The 15,659-nt window shown below is 44.7% G+C and overlaps 1 protein-coding gene across 1 annotated transcript; it reads left to right on the forward strand.

Annotated features, from left to right (window-relative positions):
• The first annotated feature begins 1,010 nt into the window (after positions 1–1,010).
• On the forward strand, positions 1,011–4,932 carry LOC138785715 (olfactory receptor 5M5-like). The gene is made up of 2 exons (XM_069961949.1): positions 1,011–1,019; positions 4,021–4,932. Exons 1-2 carry the CDS (start codon positions 1,011–1,013, stop codon positions 4,930–4,932), a joined length of 921 nt encoding a protein of 306 aa, XP_069818050.1.
• Positions 4,933–15,659: the final 10,727 nt, after the last annotated feature.

The raw sequence follows: 15,659 nt of genomic DNA on the forward strand, positions 1-15,659 counted from the left end.
CACTATCAGCCTAGTGCTAGAGAACTACAGTCCCTATATACCCAGTCAGCCTGGTGCTAGAGAACTACAGTCCCCTATATACACTCCCCTATATACACTATCAGCCTGGTGCTAGAGAACTACAGTCCCTGTATACTCTGTCAGCCTGGTGCTAGAGAACTACAGTCCCAGTATACTCTGTCAGCCTGGTGCTAGAGAACTACAGTCCTCTATATACACTCCCCTATATACACTATCAGCCTGGTGCTAGAGAACTACAGTCCCAGTATACTCTGTCAGCCTGGTGCTAGAGAACTACAGTCCTCTATATACACTCCCCTATATACACTATCAGCCTGGTGCTAGAGAACTACAGTCCCCTATATACACTCCCCTATATACACTATCAGCCTGGTGCTAGAGAACTACAGTCCCTATATACACTATCAGCCTGGTGCTAGAGAACTACAGTCCCTATACACACTGGCAGCCTGGTGCTAGAGAACTACAGTCCCTATATACACTATCAGCCTGGTGCTAGAGAACTACAGTCCCTATACACACTGGCAGCCTGGTGCTAGAGAACTACAGTCCCTATATACACTATCAGCCTGGTGCTAGAGAACTACAGTCCCTATACACACTGGCAGCCTGGTGCTAGAGAACTACAGTCCCTATATACACTGGCAGCCTGGTGCTAGAGAACTACAGTCCCTATACACACTTGCAGCCTGTTGCTAGAGAACTACAGTCCCTATATACACTGGCAGCCTGGTGCTAGAGAACTACAGTCCCTATATACACTATCAGCCTGGTGCTAGAGAACTACAGTCCCTATATACCCCTTCAGCCTGGTGCTAGAGTTACACAACACCTGGACATTAATGAAAAATACGGACATGGATTGACAAATGGATACAATCATGGATGTTTTTTCACATATTTGCCTTGCGGGTTAAAATCATTTACGGGGAGATGTAATATAACATATACAAATATATAAATGGCCCCTACGAGAAATATGGGAAAAGATGTTCCAGGTAAAACCCTGTTAAAAGAAAAGGGGGCACTGCCTCTACCTGGAGAGAAAGGGGCACTGCCTCCACCTCGAGAGACAAGGGGCACTGCCCCCGCCTGGAGAGAAAGGGGCACTGCCACCAACTGGAGAGAAAGGGGCACTGCCACCAACTGGAGAGTCAAGGGGGCACTGCCTCCACCCAGAGAGACAAGGGAGCACAGCCTCCACCCGGAGAGACAAGGGAGCACAGCCTCCGCCCGGAGAGACAAGGGAGCACAGCCTCCGCCCGGAGAGACAAGGGAGCACAGCCTCCGCCCGGAGAGACAAGGGAGCACTGCCTCCGCCCGGAGAGACAAGGGAGCACAGCCTCCGCCCGGAGAGACAAGGGAGCACTGCCTCCGCCTGGAGAGACAAGGGAGCACAGCCTCCGCCCGGAGAGACAAGGGAGCACTGCCTCCGCCTGGAGAGACAAGGGAGCACAGCCTCCGCCCGGAGAGACAAGGGAGCACAGCCTCCGCCCGGAGAGACAAGGGAGCACAGCCTCCGCCTGGAGAGACAAGGGAGCACAGCCTCCGCCCGGAGAGACAAGGGAGCACTGCCTCCGCCTGGAGAAAAGAAAGTTCAATCTCCAGAGGTAACAATACGTCTTCACCATGAGAGCAGTCACCCCAGGATCAGGTCACAGCAAAAACAGTAGAGGGCTTCACTACAGGAGAGAAAAGAGTTTAGACCAAAATAACATAAATGCATATTAATAGAACCTACCCAACATCCGTCCTTCTTCCCTCCCTCCCTCCATCCATCCATCCATCCATCCCCTCCTTGTATATGTATAGAACCTACCCATCAGATATCAGGTATAGAACCTCCCCCTTACCATCATCCCTCCCCCTTCCAATCATCCTTCCCCCTTCCTCTCATTACTCCCCATCATCCCTTCCCATCATCCTTCCCCCTTCCTCTCATCCATCTCCCTTCCTATCATCCATCCCTCTTCCTATCATCCATCCCCTCCTTGGTTGGATCTGATGGACATGTGTCTTTTTTCAACCATACCATTTATATAACTCTGTAACTATGTAAGTATTGTATTATTTATTGCTTTGTTTATTTATTTTTACTTTTTAGAAGTTAGAGACTTTTCATAAAGTTTTTCTTTTTACTGATGAAACTTTCAACATTTGATAGAGAATTCATTGTATAAAGTTCTCCTCCTCGGTGAGCGGCACACAGGGGACGCATGAGGTCACGGCACAAACTTTCTGTAGAGTTTCCATAATCTATTCCCTTCACTGTGCACTCTATATATACTGCACATGTATACAGGCAGTGAGCTTCTGACTCCTTAGATATGTAATGGCCGTGTGCCCCATCACCTCACATAGGATCTCTGTAGGAAAGCTTCCCGGTCTGTAATCCTCGTCTGATTTATTATCCAAGAATGTAAAATTATTCTTATCAGAAAAGAGATGGTTTGGCAGGAACATGATGTAAGTACATGCTGGGGTCTCTGGCTGTAAGAATATAAGGTGAGGGAACCATACACAGTACCTACTAAGGCTCTGGTCACGGCTCTTTTTTTGCATTGTGTTTTGTAGTTTTACTGGTACCAGTTTAGCTAAGATGGAATTTTATTTCTTTAGTTTTCCATTTCTATCATTCACTGTGCAGGATCGGTTTTAATAGTTCAGACAACCAGATATATGACAATACCTAACATGCTCACTCTTTCAATATTGTGGAAAAGTGGGTTTTGTATCCCCCCCCCCCCCCCCCCCCCCCCCCCCCCCCCCCCCCCCCCCTCACACACACACATTTTTTTTTTAAATCACACGGGGGATTATTACAAGCACACATTAGATTGCTTCATCTCCTAGTACAGCCTGGACAGGTTCTATTATGACAGAACTGTTCAGGTTGCATGGAGGCACCAGAAAGCCGGACAGATCAGAGACAACAGAGGAAGAGACAATGGTCAGGACAGGCACACCACCCACCAGAGGCAGTGACAATGATCAGGACAGGCACACCACCCACCAGAGGCAGTGACAATGGTCAGGACGGGCACACCACCCACCAGAGGCACTGACAATGATCAGGACGGGCACACCACCCACCAGAGGCAGTGACAATGGTCAGGACGGGCACACCACCCACCAGAGGCACTGACAATGATCAGGACGGGCACACCACCCACCAGAGGCAGTGATAATGGTCAGGACGGGCACACCACCCACCAGAGGAAGAGACAATGATCAGGACAGGTACACCACCCACCAGAGGCAGTGACAATGGTCAGGACAGGCACACCACCCACCAGAAGCAGTGACAATGATCAGGACAGGCACACCACCCACCAGAGGCACTGACAATGGTGAGGACAGGCACACCACCCACCAGAGGCAGTGACAATGATCAGGACGGGCACACCACCCACCAGAGGCAGTGACAATGGTCAGGACAGGCAGACAACACACCGGAGGCAGTGACAATGATCAGGACAGGCACACCACCCACCAGAGGCAGTGACAATGGTCAGGACAGGCACACCACCCACCAGAGGCAGTAACAATGGTCAGGACAGGCACACCACCCACCAGAGGCAGTGACAATGGTCAGGACAGGCACACCACCCACCATAGGCAGTGATAATGGTCAGGACAGGCACACAACTCACCAGAGGCAGTGACAATGGTCAGGACAGGCACACTACCCACCAGAGGCAGTGACAATGGTGAGGACAGGCACACCACCCACCAGAGGCAGTGACAATGGTCAGGACAGGCACACTACCCACCAGAGGCAGTGACAATGGTCAGGACAGGCACACCACCCACAGAGGATATACTAGGTTTATGTTTTAATGCAATATACAAAGGATATTCTCTGGCTCCAGAGATAATTTTTTTTTGTTTGTTTTTATTATTTATTATTATAATTTATTATGTTTCTATTTATTTTTTTATTATTATTCTTTCAGTAAAATGCATTGACCTGATCTAGTGAAGTTTCTTATCTTGCAGACAAATCGATCTGTGGTCTCTGAGTTTTTCCTCACAGGATTCCAGGGCAGTCACCTGTTAAGAAATTTACTTTTCCTTCTTTTCCTTCTTCTTTTTTGCATAACAATATGTGGGAACCTCTTGATAATATCACTGGTGTTCATCAACAATACCCTCCACACCCCAATGTACTTCTTCATCTCACAGCTTTCCATTAGTGATATCATGTTAACCACAAATGTCATCCCTAGCATGCTCCATATTTTACTTAAAAATGGGGCAACAATTTCCCTTCCTGGTTGCATCACACAAATATATTTCTTCTGTACCTCCGTATCATCTGAATGTCTCCTCCTCACAGGGATGTCCTATGACAGATATGTGGCCATCTGCAACCCTCTCCGGTACACCTCCATCATGACAAGTCTTCATTGTGTGAAGTTGATCTTGGAGACCTGGGTTGTATGTTTTATCGTTTCGGTCGTGGTCACCATAACATCCTCATTGCTCACCTTTTGTGGGTCCAATATTATTGACCACTTCTTCTGCGACCTTATGCCATTACTAGAGATCGCTTGTTCTGATGCTTTCATTGTTCAGCTGGAGATGTATGTATTAAGTGTTGCTTTAATTATTGTTCCGAGCGTCATCATTATAGACTGTTATGTTTATATTATTGTTGCCATCTTAAGGATCCCATCCAGTACTGGTAGACAGAAAGCCTTCTCCACCTGTAGCTCCCACCTCATTGTGGTCTCCGTATTCTACTGGACTCTTTTCAGTGTATATGTTTTCCCAACAAAGGGAGAATCATCGACCATGAGTAAGCTGCTCTCATTACTTTACACTATGCTCACGCCTTTGCTTAATCCCATTATATACAGTCTGAGAAATAAAGACATCAAAAAAGCCGTACAGCAAACATTTACCTAGACGTCTAATACATGTGTCAGTATATTTCATCTTATTACCCGGATATCATATGATTGTAATATTTTTTATTTGATTGTATTATTTATATGTTCTAAGGTAAATGTTGCCTAGGATATAATCCATGAAGGTGAACAATTCCTAGAGGTTATAGTAAGTTAACATGGTTGGAGAAATAAATGGGCAGAACTGAAGTTTTTCACCCACATAGTGTTAAACTTCCTTTTTCATCACATCAAGGTGCTCAACGGAAAACAGGTCTACTGCTTATGGTCAGTAGTATTAAAGCAACTGGAGACAAGTGAAGGGGGAAAGTGGCCAAGAAATGAATGTATTGCCTAATAACATTTAGAGGCATTAAAGGGGTAGCTCACAAAAAAAAATTGATTAACTTGTGTCAGAAATTGCTGGAGATTTTTAATTTACTTCTATCAAAAAGCTCAAGTCTTCCAGTACTTATCAGCTGGTGTATGTCGTGCAGGAAGTGGTATATTCTTTCCAGTCTGACACAGTGCTCTCTGCTGCCACCTGTGTCCATGTCAGGAACTGTCCAGAGCAGGGGAGATTTTCTATGGGGATTTGCTGCTGCACCTTCTTACTGCACTAGAGTTATGTTGACTTCTCCAGGTGTTACGGTCCTATTAGACAAAGGGTGGTATTCCACGGGCCGACCAGGGCCCGATCTACAATGTAAACGTTTACTGGGCCTATTCCACAGCCGACAATCATTTAGCGAGGGCTGCAGGGACATCGTTACCGATGTCCTTGCAGCCCTTGCTTCATACTTTACTTGTCCAGGCTGCAGGTCTTCTCCTTATCTTGGTCCCACGCCGCAGCAGCTTCGGTGCGGCCTGTCTGAACTGACAGGCCGCTCAGCCAATCACTGGCTGCAGCGGTCCTGGCCAGTGATTGGCTAAGCGATCCATAAGCTCAGACAGGTCACTCCGAAGCTGCTGCATGCAGGACTGGGAGAAGGAGGCAGGAGAAGACCTTTAGCCTGGACTGGTAAAGTATGATGTTTGTGAAATCGTCGGTCTCCCACCGCGCCTGCTATTCCACGTAGCGATTAGCGGGTGGCGACCGATGATTTTAGGTTTGAACCTAAATGAACGATCAGCCGATGACATCATCGTCAGTTGGTTGTTCTCTCTATTCCACGGAGTTATAATCGGTAAATCGGGCCGATTTTGCCTATTATCGCTCTGTGGAATAGACCCCTAAGGGTCCATTTACAAAGAAAAATTATCTGACAGATTATCTGCCAAAGATTTGAAGCCAAAGCCAGGAATGGATCTGAAAAGAGGAAAAATCTCAGGCTTTCCTTTATGACCTGTTCTCTGCTTATAGTTTATTCCTGCCTTTGGCTTCAAATCTTTGGCAGATTTCTGTGGACCCCTATTTTTACTGATTAATGATAAAGGAGATTGTGTATTGTGTGTGTGTGTGTGTGTGTGTGTGTGTGTTTTTTTAACAAATCTGTTTTTAACAAACAAGTACGGGTAAACAAACAGAGCTGTCATCTTTGACTGTATTAGCGGGCACAGCGCTCGGACCATGCCCGCTAATAGCCGCGGCCCCGGGCTACACGCGGCACCCAGGACCGTGGCGGTTCAGAGTGGGGTCGCCGCGCGGCCCCGCTCTGAACACCTCTTGGGGACATATGACGTACGGTACGTCATATGTCCCTAAGTGGTTAAAAAAAAGCCAAGGTGACCAGATCTATAAATAGAAATCATGGGTCCCATTCACCCAACCAGTGATCTCCTTTAGAGATTGTGTATTGTTAACCTGAAATCGCTAACCATATTACACAGAATGATAGTCATTAGTTAGTCATTACTACGAACGTTTACTCCATCTGATCGTGGCAAAAAAAGGAACAATTTGCAATTACATTGAACGATTAGCGAGCGATTAAGAACGACTTTAGGGTCAGATCTAAATCAACATTCAACGACGCACAAACAATTTTCCGATCATTGCCTGCAATTACACAGAACAATTATTGTTTAAATGTAAACAAAATAACAATTTTCAGCACAATAATAGGCTCGTGTAATAGGGCCCTTAGACGAGCAGTGGGAGGATAATTTTGCCTATCTTCTGGCTCATTTGCACCATGCTTTGTGCCTCTAAAGGCAGAGATACATTGGGAAGCTGTCAAAATGACATGGTGATGTATCCAAGCATAAACAGGGGACCCATTAATTCATGGAAGTCCATTCCACTCTGCTGCAGAATTTTTTATTTTTATTTTATTTTATTTTTTTTACAAGGAAAAATGACAGCAGATATACGTGATCTGGCATATTAGTAAAATAAGAGGTGCCCCCCCCCCCCCATCTCCTACGGAGTAATTAACTGCCGGCTCACATTGCAATCCTGTATAGCCAAAGATGAGTCAGCTGTCAATGATTGTGGTTGAGGTAGGACAGCCTAATCTCCACCAACAGGGGTCTACTTGATCTATCATCCTAGATGGTGGCCCTCTACTAACGGACAGTCAATCCCAGTCCAAGTGCAATGGGAGGAATCCATTAGAATCAATGGAGCCATGTGAAGGGGGGTGGGTGAGGAGGGGTGTCATCACACTGGTTGCCTGCCCCCAGTGCTCCGTGCTGGTGCTCGAGGAATAGACTGGCGCGATGCACAGGAACTGAGTGGTGGTTAAAAAAGAGGATTGCGCCACTGGCATCCCCGTACCGGCATCTATCTGTTAAAGGGGAAGTGCGGTGCTAAACAATTATTCAAAAAATAACACACATTACAAAGTTATACAACTTTGTAATGTATGTTATGTATGTGAATGGCCCCCTTCCCTGTGTTTCCCCCCACCCACTCCAGACCCCGAAATGTGATGCACTATACTCACCTGATCCGTGTCAACCCCCGTCCGCCATCTTGGGACAATGATGCCATCTTCGGATGGCCAGCCAAACCGCTCCATCCGTCCCTCATCAGCCCTCTGTCTCCGGAGAGAAGTGATTGCAGCCAACTCGCGCACGCCATCTGTGACTACCTTGGCACTAAGAACCACCCACATGCCTAGTTAAAGGCCATTTACATATAATGCAGGACATTTCAAAGTTAATTTTCAGGGGCAAAAAAGTGCCGGGGGGCTTCATTACACTATCGCTATAGCTTCACAGGCATTTGGCGATAACTGTACATCCTGATGTGAGTGGGGGCTTTCAGAGAGGTGTCGCACAATGACCCCGTTTTGAACTGCTGCGACCCCGAGTGCTATGTGTAGCCCTGGACCGCGGCTATAAGCTGGCACAGTCAGATCGCCGCGTCCACTAATTATACATTTAAATGCAGCTGTCAAAACTGACAGCTGCATTTAAATGTATTGTTTCCCCCTTTCCCTGGTGTCTAGTGGGGGGGATCTCAAAAGTGGTTTTATTAATAAAAAAAATCCCCTTCCCTAATAAAAGTTTGAATCACCCCCCTTTTCAAATTTTATAATAAAAATAAATTAATAAATAAGCAAACATTTTTGCTATTGCTGCATGCGTAATCACCCGAACTATTAAGTTATCACATTTCTGATCTCGCACTACGTAAGCGCGAAAATTTTTTTGTCACATCAAATCCAGAAAAATTTTAATAAAAAGTGATCAAAAAGTCGTATATGCGCAATCAAGGTACCGATAGAAAGTAGAGATCATGGCGCAAAAATTACACCTAACACAGCCCCATAAACCATAGGATAAAAGGGTTATAAGGCTGTGAATACAGCAATTTCAAACACTTTTTTTTTTTAGATTATAATTTTTTAAAAGCTGTTAGATTAAGTAAAAATTATTTAAGTTACATATCGTTGTAATTGTACTATCTTGAGGGTCATATGTAACATGTCAGTTTTACCATAGGGCGATTGGTGTAAACACGACACCCCCCCAAAATGAAAACAAGTTCCTTTTTTTTTTTTTTTCAATTTCACTGCGCATATAATTTATTTCTGTTTTCACAGCATACTTAATGGAAAAATTAAATATGCGATTGTAAAGTATAATTGGTGGCGCAAAAAGTAAGGGCTCGTGTGGGTCTGTAGGTGAATAAATGCAAGAGCTATGGCCTTTTAAGCACGAGGAGGAAAAAAATGAAAACGCCAAAACATATATTAGCCCAGTCCTGAAGGGGTTAAAGGAACAATCTGATTCTATCATGCTTATACTTCTTGTACGTCTACAAAACTTTTAGTGTATTTTAGGTTTTTTTTTGTAAAATTGAACAAGGAAAAAACCAATAATTGCTCCTAATTTCTAGATTCCTCTTTGGACTGAGACCCAGGAGACATAGGAAACAACATAGAGTCCCCATAGAGGTAACGGAGGTGCAGGATATAGTATATATGGATGTATAGGGAGTCACATTATAGTTTTTGCTCTGTGAATGGATCTCAATGTATCTGCTTCTGGCTCATTTCATCTTGGTGATTTATCTCTTCTAACAAGAGCATGGGAATATCCGATGTGAGTACAGGCAGTCATTTCCTTCTTATAGTCAATCAATGGCCATCATTTCTAATGGGAAATGTCAGGAAATCTGATCAGTAAGCATGTCATCCTTGTCTTTCTCTGGAAGGAATATCTATAGAGAAAAAATGCAACCCCTCACATCACTGCTCCTTTTTCATGTGAGATCATGACATCCGCATTTTATTTATTCAATTAAAACAACAGTTTCAGCTCTGACATATGGCACAGGGAAACTGACTGTATCCTAATTCAGGGTATGTTCACACTGAGGAATTGGTGAGGAATTTGAAGTGGAATCCGCTTGAAATTCCAGCCCTAAAATATGAACAGAGCAATGTCCTGTTGTGTTCAATGGGATTTCCGCTTTGTTCTTCACACGACAGAATGTTCTGCCACGGATTCGCTTTCCACCCCAAAAAATTGAAATGTCAATTCTTTGGGCAGATTCCGCTAGTGGAATCATATAGAAGTAGTGTGCACATACCCAAATTCTGCTTAAATCCTGCTCCTATTCTGCCAGAGCTCAATAGGTGAGGAATTATAAGCAGAAAATATTCCTCTTGAATTCCTCACCTATTCCTCAGTGTGCACAAACCCAAAGGCTCCAAACCAGAGTGAAAGAGATAACTGTACCTTTTCCACATTAACCTTCTTCCCCGTCAGCGATTTATGGCAAATTTATAACATTTTCGGTAAACTTAAGACATAACATTTTTATTTGTTCATATACGGAGTAGAATAAGGACTTGTTTCTTGCGGGACCAATAGTACTTTAACCCTTTATATGTTTATTTATTTATTTTTATATGTTTTATTTATATAATGGGAAAGGGGGTGATTTAAACTTTTATTGGGGGAGGGGTTTGGGGGTAGTGTGCTAGTGATTTTAACTTTTTTTTTTAAATACATTTGAAGTCCCTTTGGGGGAGTTGTACGTTGATTACTTTCATTTTATACACTGATCATTGTTATGCTATAGGCATAGCATTGATCAGTGTTATCGGCGCTCTGCTCATTGAGCCTGCCTGTGCAGGCTCAGTGAACAGATCGCCGATCGGACCTCACGGAGGCAGGTGTTTAAGGAGTTAATGGAATGCTGCATCGGTGCGGCCTGTCATTAACGGTGAGGTGCCGACTGCTGATTGCAGCCGGCCCCCACCTGCTATGAAGCGTGCTCCGCTCCGGAGCGCGCTTCATAGTTCAGGACGTACCGGTACGTCCCGGGTCGTCTAGGGGTTAAAGAAACTCTTAATTTAAAAAAAATATCATTCTAAGGCTATCTTACCACTTTAGGGCGTCCGTCTCATAAAATAGACAGCCATGAATAACCATCGTGATCATTGTTAGCAGCCACCTATAATACAAGATGGACAAAGTGGGAACATGGCCTTTGTTTGATGATTCATTTTTAACACCATTATCTGTAGTTTTTATCTTTAAAATGATAGGAGTAGCAATTCTGGCACTTGATATTATTTTGTATGCATGCCGATCTTCAGGATCAGTAAAGGTTTATTTGAATAATTCAGATAATTCTCTATACGGGGATACCAAATACTGTGTGTTATTTATTTAGTTATTATTTTTTAAATCTATTTATACTTTTCCTTTGTTTTATATTTGTAGGAACTATTTATTTATTTGTATATTTATTTGTACACTCTTTAAGTCCTCCCCCCAAGCAACTATAATAAGCAATTTTGCTTATACTGATCAACACTATGTTTTTCCATAACGTTGATCAGTTAGATTCCCAGTTCATCCCATTATTCTCACTCTTTTAAATGCTAAAAAGCAGCACTGGCATATAAAGTTCCCTTCCAGTCCTCATAAAGTATACTATCTATGCCCCCAGAAAATCATCTTGATTGATACTTCAAAATCCATAAAATGCTAGAAATCCACAGCACATCAGTATTAAAATTGTGTAAAAAAAAGTTGTTTACTTTGTTTAAACAGTCCATCCATTACCCTCACGTAGGGACAATATAGTGATTGAAAATGCAGGTACATCCCACAGTGACTCACATGTGACATCTCCTCTCATGAGACTCATTTACTTTCTCCTTTCTCCTCTTTTTAGTCCGGGCCATCATGGCGACTATTGTTAGTCATGACTTGTTCCCGCAGCACCTATTGGACAAATATTTTAGGCCCCACACTTTACTGTCCTTACTCCTATACATACCACATCCATAGTTCCCCAAACATTAATAGTATTATTACAGTAGTATTAGTACTATTACAGACTCACACAGGACCCCATCTCGTCCTCTATGATGTTAATTAGAGAAGAGCGAGTAGTAAAATATTAAAATTTTCAAATATTGAGTTGAGTAGACCCGGGTGCTCGACTAAACAATCAAATATCAAATTAAAGTCTATGGGAGAAAAATGCTCGACACTTGGAAATCAAAATTCAACAACATGGAGGTCACCAAATCCACAATGACACCTCAGGAAATGATGGCAACACCTCTGGAATGCAAACGGGACAGCAGGGGAAGCATGCCTGCATCTAACACGCCAAAGTCGCAGCATTACACCACTATCACAGCCTCTTAACAATAAACTCCAAACACAATATAACCTCTATGTAAAGTTGCAAAAACACCAGGAAACTTTTTTTTCCTCTACCTTAGCATAGACAGAAAGCCACATTTTAAGCAAAACCATTTTCATGGTGTAGGCAAGGAGGTAATAAAACAGCACCCACCGCTAACTGTTATAGTGAGTGAGTGTGAGTGTGATGTGGTCAGGGCCGGCGTTGGGGGGGGGGGGGGGGGGCAAGCAGGGCAAATGCCCAGGGCCTCCATCCCCCAGGGGCCCCCTACTGCAGTTCCAGTAGGAGAGCGTCCTGCAGCGTCTGGGAATGATCCCTGGCTGCTGCTATCAGGGGTCACGCAGAGGTTGCAGGACGCTGCTCGGTGTCTGCTCCATGTGTCTGTAGCTCTCCCTCCCTCCAGCTCCTCTTACTGCACCTGACTTCCTCCTCTGGTGTGGAGCTGTCAGGACGATGGAGGAGAGGGCTGCCGGGTGAGGGTGACAGCCTGCTGCAAGGAACATGAGGGGGATTCACCACTACACCCAGCATGCTAGATGGAGTAAGTATACTGTATATGTAGTCTGTGTATGAATGTAAGTGTATAATGGATGAATGTCCTGTGTGTAGTGTGTGGACTAGATGGTTTGAATCTGTAGAATGTGTTTTCATGGATGTGTGAGTGTGTGTGTATATATATATATATATATATATATATATATATATATATATATATATTAGAAAATGTACCCGGCGCTGCCCGGGTATAAAGTGTCAGTGTCCTGTATACCTGCAGGGTCGTATTTACCATTAGGCACCCATGGTCTGGTGCGTAGGGTAGCACCTTGCAGAGGGGCAGTACCCTCCCGTTCAGACTTGCCAGAAAATCTGGTGTCTTTTCAAGGGGGTTATGGCGGTATTGGTCAGGTCTGGTATAGCGGTGTTATCCAGTCACACTATGGCGGTATTGGTCAGGTCTGGTATGGCAGTGTTATTCAGTCACAGTGTCTCGGTATTGGTCATGTCTGGTATGGCGGTGTTATCCAGTCACAGTATGGCGGTATTGGTCAGGTCTGGTGTGGCGGTGTTCTCCAGTCACAGTGTGGCGGTATTGGTCAGGTCTGGTATAGTGGTGTTATCCAGTCACAGTATGGCAGTATTGGTCAGGTCTGGTATGGCAGTGTTATCCAGTCACAGTATGGCGGTATTGGTCAGGTCTGGTATGACAGTGTTATCCAGTACAGTATGGCGATATTGGTCAGGTCTGGTGTGGCGGTGTTACCCAGTCACAATATGGCGGTATTGGTCAAGTCTGGTATGGCAGTGTTATCCAGTCACAGTGTGGCGGTATTGGTCAGGTCTGGTGTGGCATTGTTATCCAGCACAGTATGACAGTATTGGTCAGGTCTGATGTGGCAGTGTTACCCAGTCACAGTATGGCGGTATTGGTCAGGTCTGGTATGGCAGTGTTATCCAGTCACAGTATGGCAGTATTGGTCAGGTCTGGTATGGAGGTGTTACCCAGTCACAGTATGGCGGTATTGGTCAGGCGTGTTATGACAGTGTTATCCAGCACAGTATGGCGGTATTGGTCAGGTCTGGTATGGCGTTGTTATCCAGCACAGTATGGCAGTATTGGTCAGGTCTGGTGTGGCAGTGTTACCCAGTCACAGTTTGGTATACCTGTAGTGCCCTGCCCTACATGTACTGTATAAATGGAGTAGGGGGTCCTGTATATACATGTACTGTATAGATGGAGTAGGGGGTCCTGTATACATGTCCTGTATAGATGGAGAAGGGGGCCCTGTATACATGTACTGTATAGGTGGAGTAGGGGGTCCTGTATATACATGTACTGTATAGATGGAGTAGGGGGTCCTGTATATACTTGTACTGTATAGATGGAGTAGGGGGTCCTGTATATACATGTACTGTATAGATGGAGTAGGGGGCCCTGTATACATGTACTGTATAGATGGAGTAGGGGGTCTACCAGTTATTACTGTGGATGTTGTGAGGCAGCTTCCCTAGCAACCATTGCTCCCTGTGAAAATGAAAGCAGTAATCCTATTGGTTGCTAGGGCTCCAACTGCCGTGTCTGCTGCAGCTAATTATATCACCTGTGTTTGCAGTGAGGAGATTTTCCCATTCATCTCTATGGGGCGCCACTCTTCCCCCTCCCCCTCCCCTCCTGTACATCTGGAGGGGACGGGACCTTCGCTAAAACCTTCCCAGGCACCCAATGTATCTGTGTGCCAAATTTGGGGTCAAACGGTTCAGGTGTTTGGAAGTCTATTTGGGACAGACAGACAGACAGACAGATTTTTATTTTTATTATATAGACTTGAAAATGTACCTGGCGCTGCCTGGGTATAAAGTGTCAGTGTGGTAATTAGATTTGTTCTAAGGTGCCCAGGAGGCAAAGCTAAAGGTATTTTTTCATCTGAGTTAATCAGTGAAATTAGTGTATACCTGTAGTGCATAGTTGGAGGGGTTCTGTATACCCACAATGTATAAATTTTAGGGGTCTCGCATATCTGTAGTGCATAGTTGGGGTGGCTGTATACCTGTAGTGTATAGTTGGTGGAGGTCTTGTATACCTGTAGTTTATAGTTTGAGGCTCCTGGATACCTGTAGTGTATAATTGGTGGAGGTCTTGTATACCTGTAGTATATAGTTTGGGGGTCTTGTATACCTGTAGTGCATAGTTTGAAGGTCCTGTATAACTGTAGTATAGAGTTGGTGGAGGTCCTGTATACCTGTAGTGTATAGTTTGGGGTCCTATATACCTGTAGTATATAGTTGGTGGAGTTCCTGTATACCTGTAGTATATAGCTTTGGGGTCCTGTATACCTGTAGTAAAGAGTTGGTGAAGGTGCTGTATACCTGTAGTATATAGTTGGTGGAGTTCCTGTATACCTGTAGGGTATAGTTTTGGGGTCCTGTATACCTGTAGTGTATAGTTTGGGGTCCTGTATACCTGTAGTATATAGTTGGTGGAGGTCCTGTATACCTGTAGTGTATAGTTTTGGGGTCCTGTATACCTGTAGTGTAAAGTTTGGGGTCCTGTATACCTGTAGTATATAGTTGGTGGAGGTCCCGTGCACCTGTAGTGTATAGTTTTGGGGTCCTGTATACCTGTAGTGTCCTGTATACCTGCAGGGTCGTATTTACCATTAGGCACCCATGGTCTGGTGCGTAGGGTAGCACCTTGCAGAGGGGCAGTACCCTCCCATTGAGACTTGCCAAAAAAATCTGGTGTCTTTTCGAAGGGGGTATGGCGGTATTGGTCAGGTCTGGTATAGCGGTGTTATCCAGTCACAGTACGGCGGTATTGGTCATGTCTGGTATGGCGGTGTTATCGAGTCACAGTATGGCGGTATTGGTCAGGTCTGGTGTGGCGGAGTTCTCCTGTCACAATGTGGCGGTATTGGTCAGGTCTGGTGTGGCGGTGTTCTCCAGTCACAATGTGGCGGTATTGGTCAGGTCTGGTATAGTGGTGTTATCCAGTCACAGTATGGTGGTATTGGTCAGGTGTGGTATGGCAGTGTTATCCAGTCACAGTATGGCAGTATTGGTCAGGTCTGGTATGGCAATGTTATCCAGTCATAGTATGGCGGTATTGGTCAGGTGTGGTATGGCAGTGTTATCCAGTCACAGTATGGCGGTATTGGTCAGGTGTGGTATGACAGTGTTATCCAGTT

The sequence above is a fragment of the Dendropsophus ebraccatus genome, chromosome 1, assembly GCF_027789765.1.
Source record: "Dendropsophus ebraccatus isolate aDenEbr1 chromosome 1, aDenEbr1.pat, whole genome shotgun sequence".
NCBI classification, from domain to species: domain Eukaryota; kingdom Metazoa; phylum Chordata; class Amphibia; order Anura; family Hylidae; genus Dendropsophus; species Dendropsophus ebraccatus.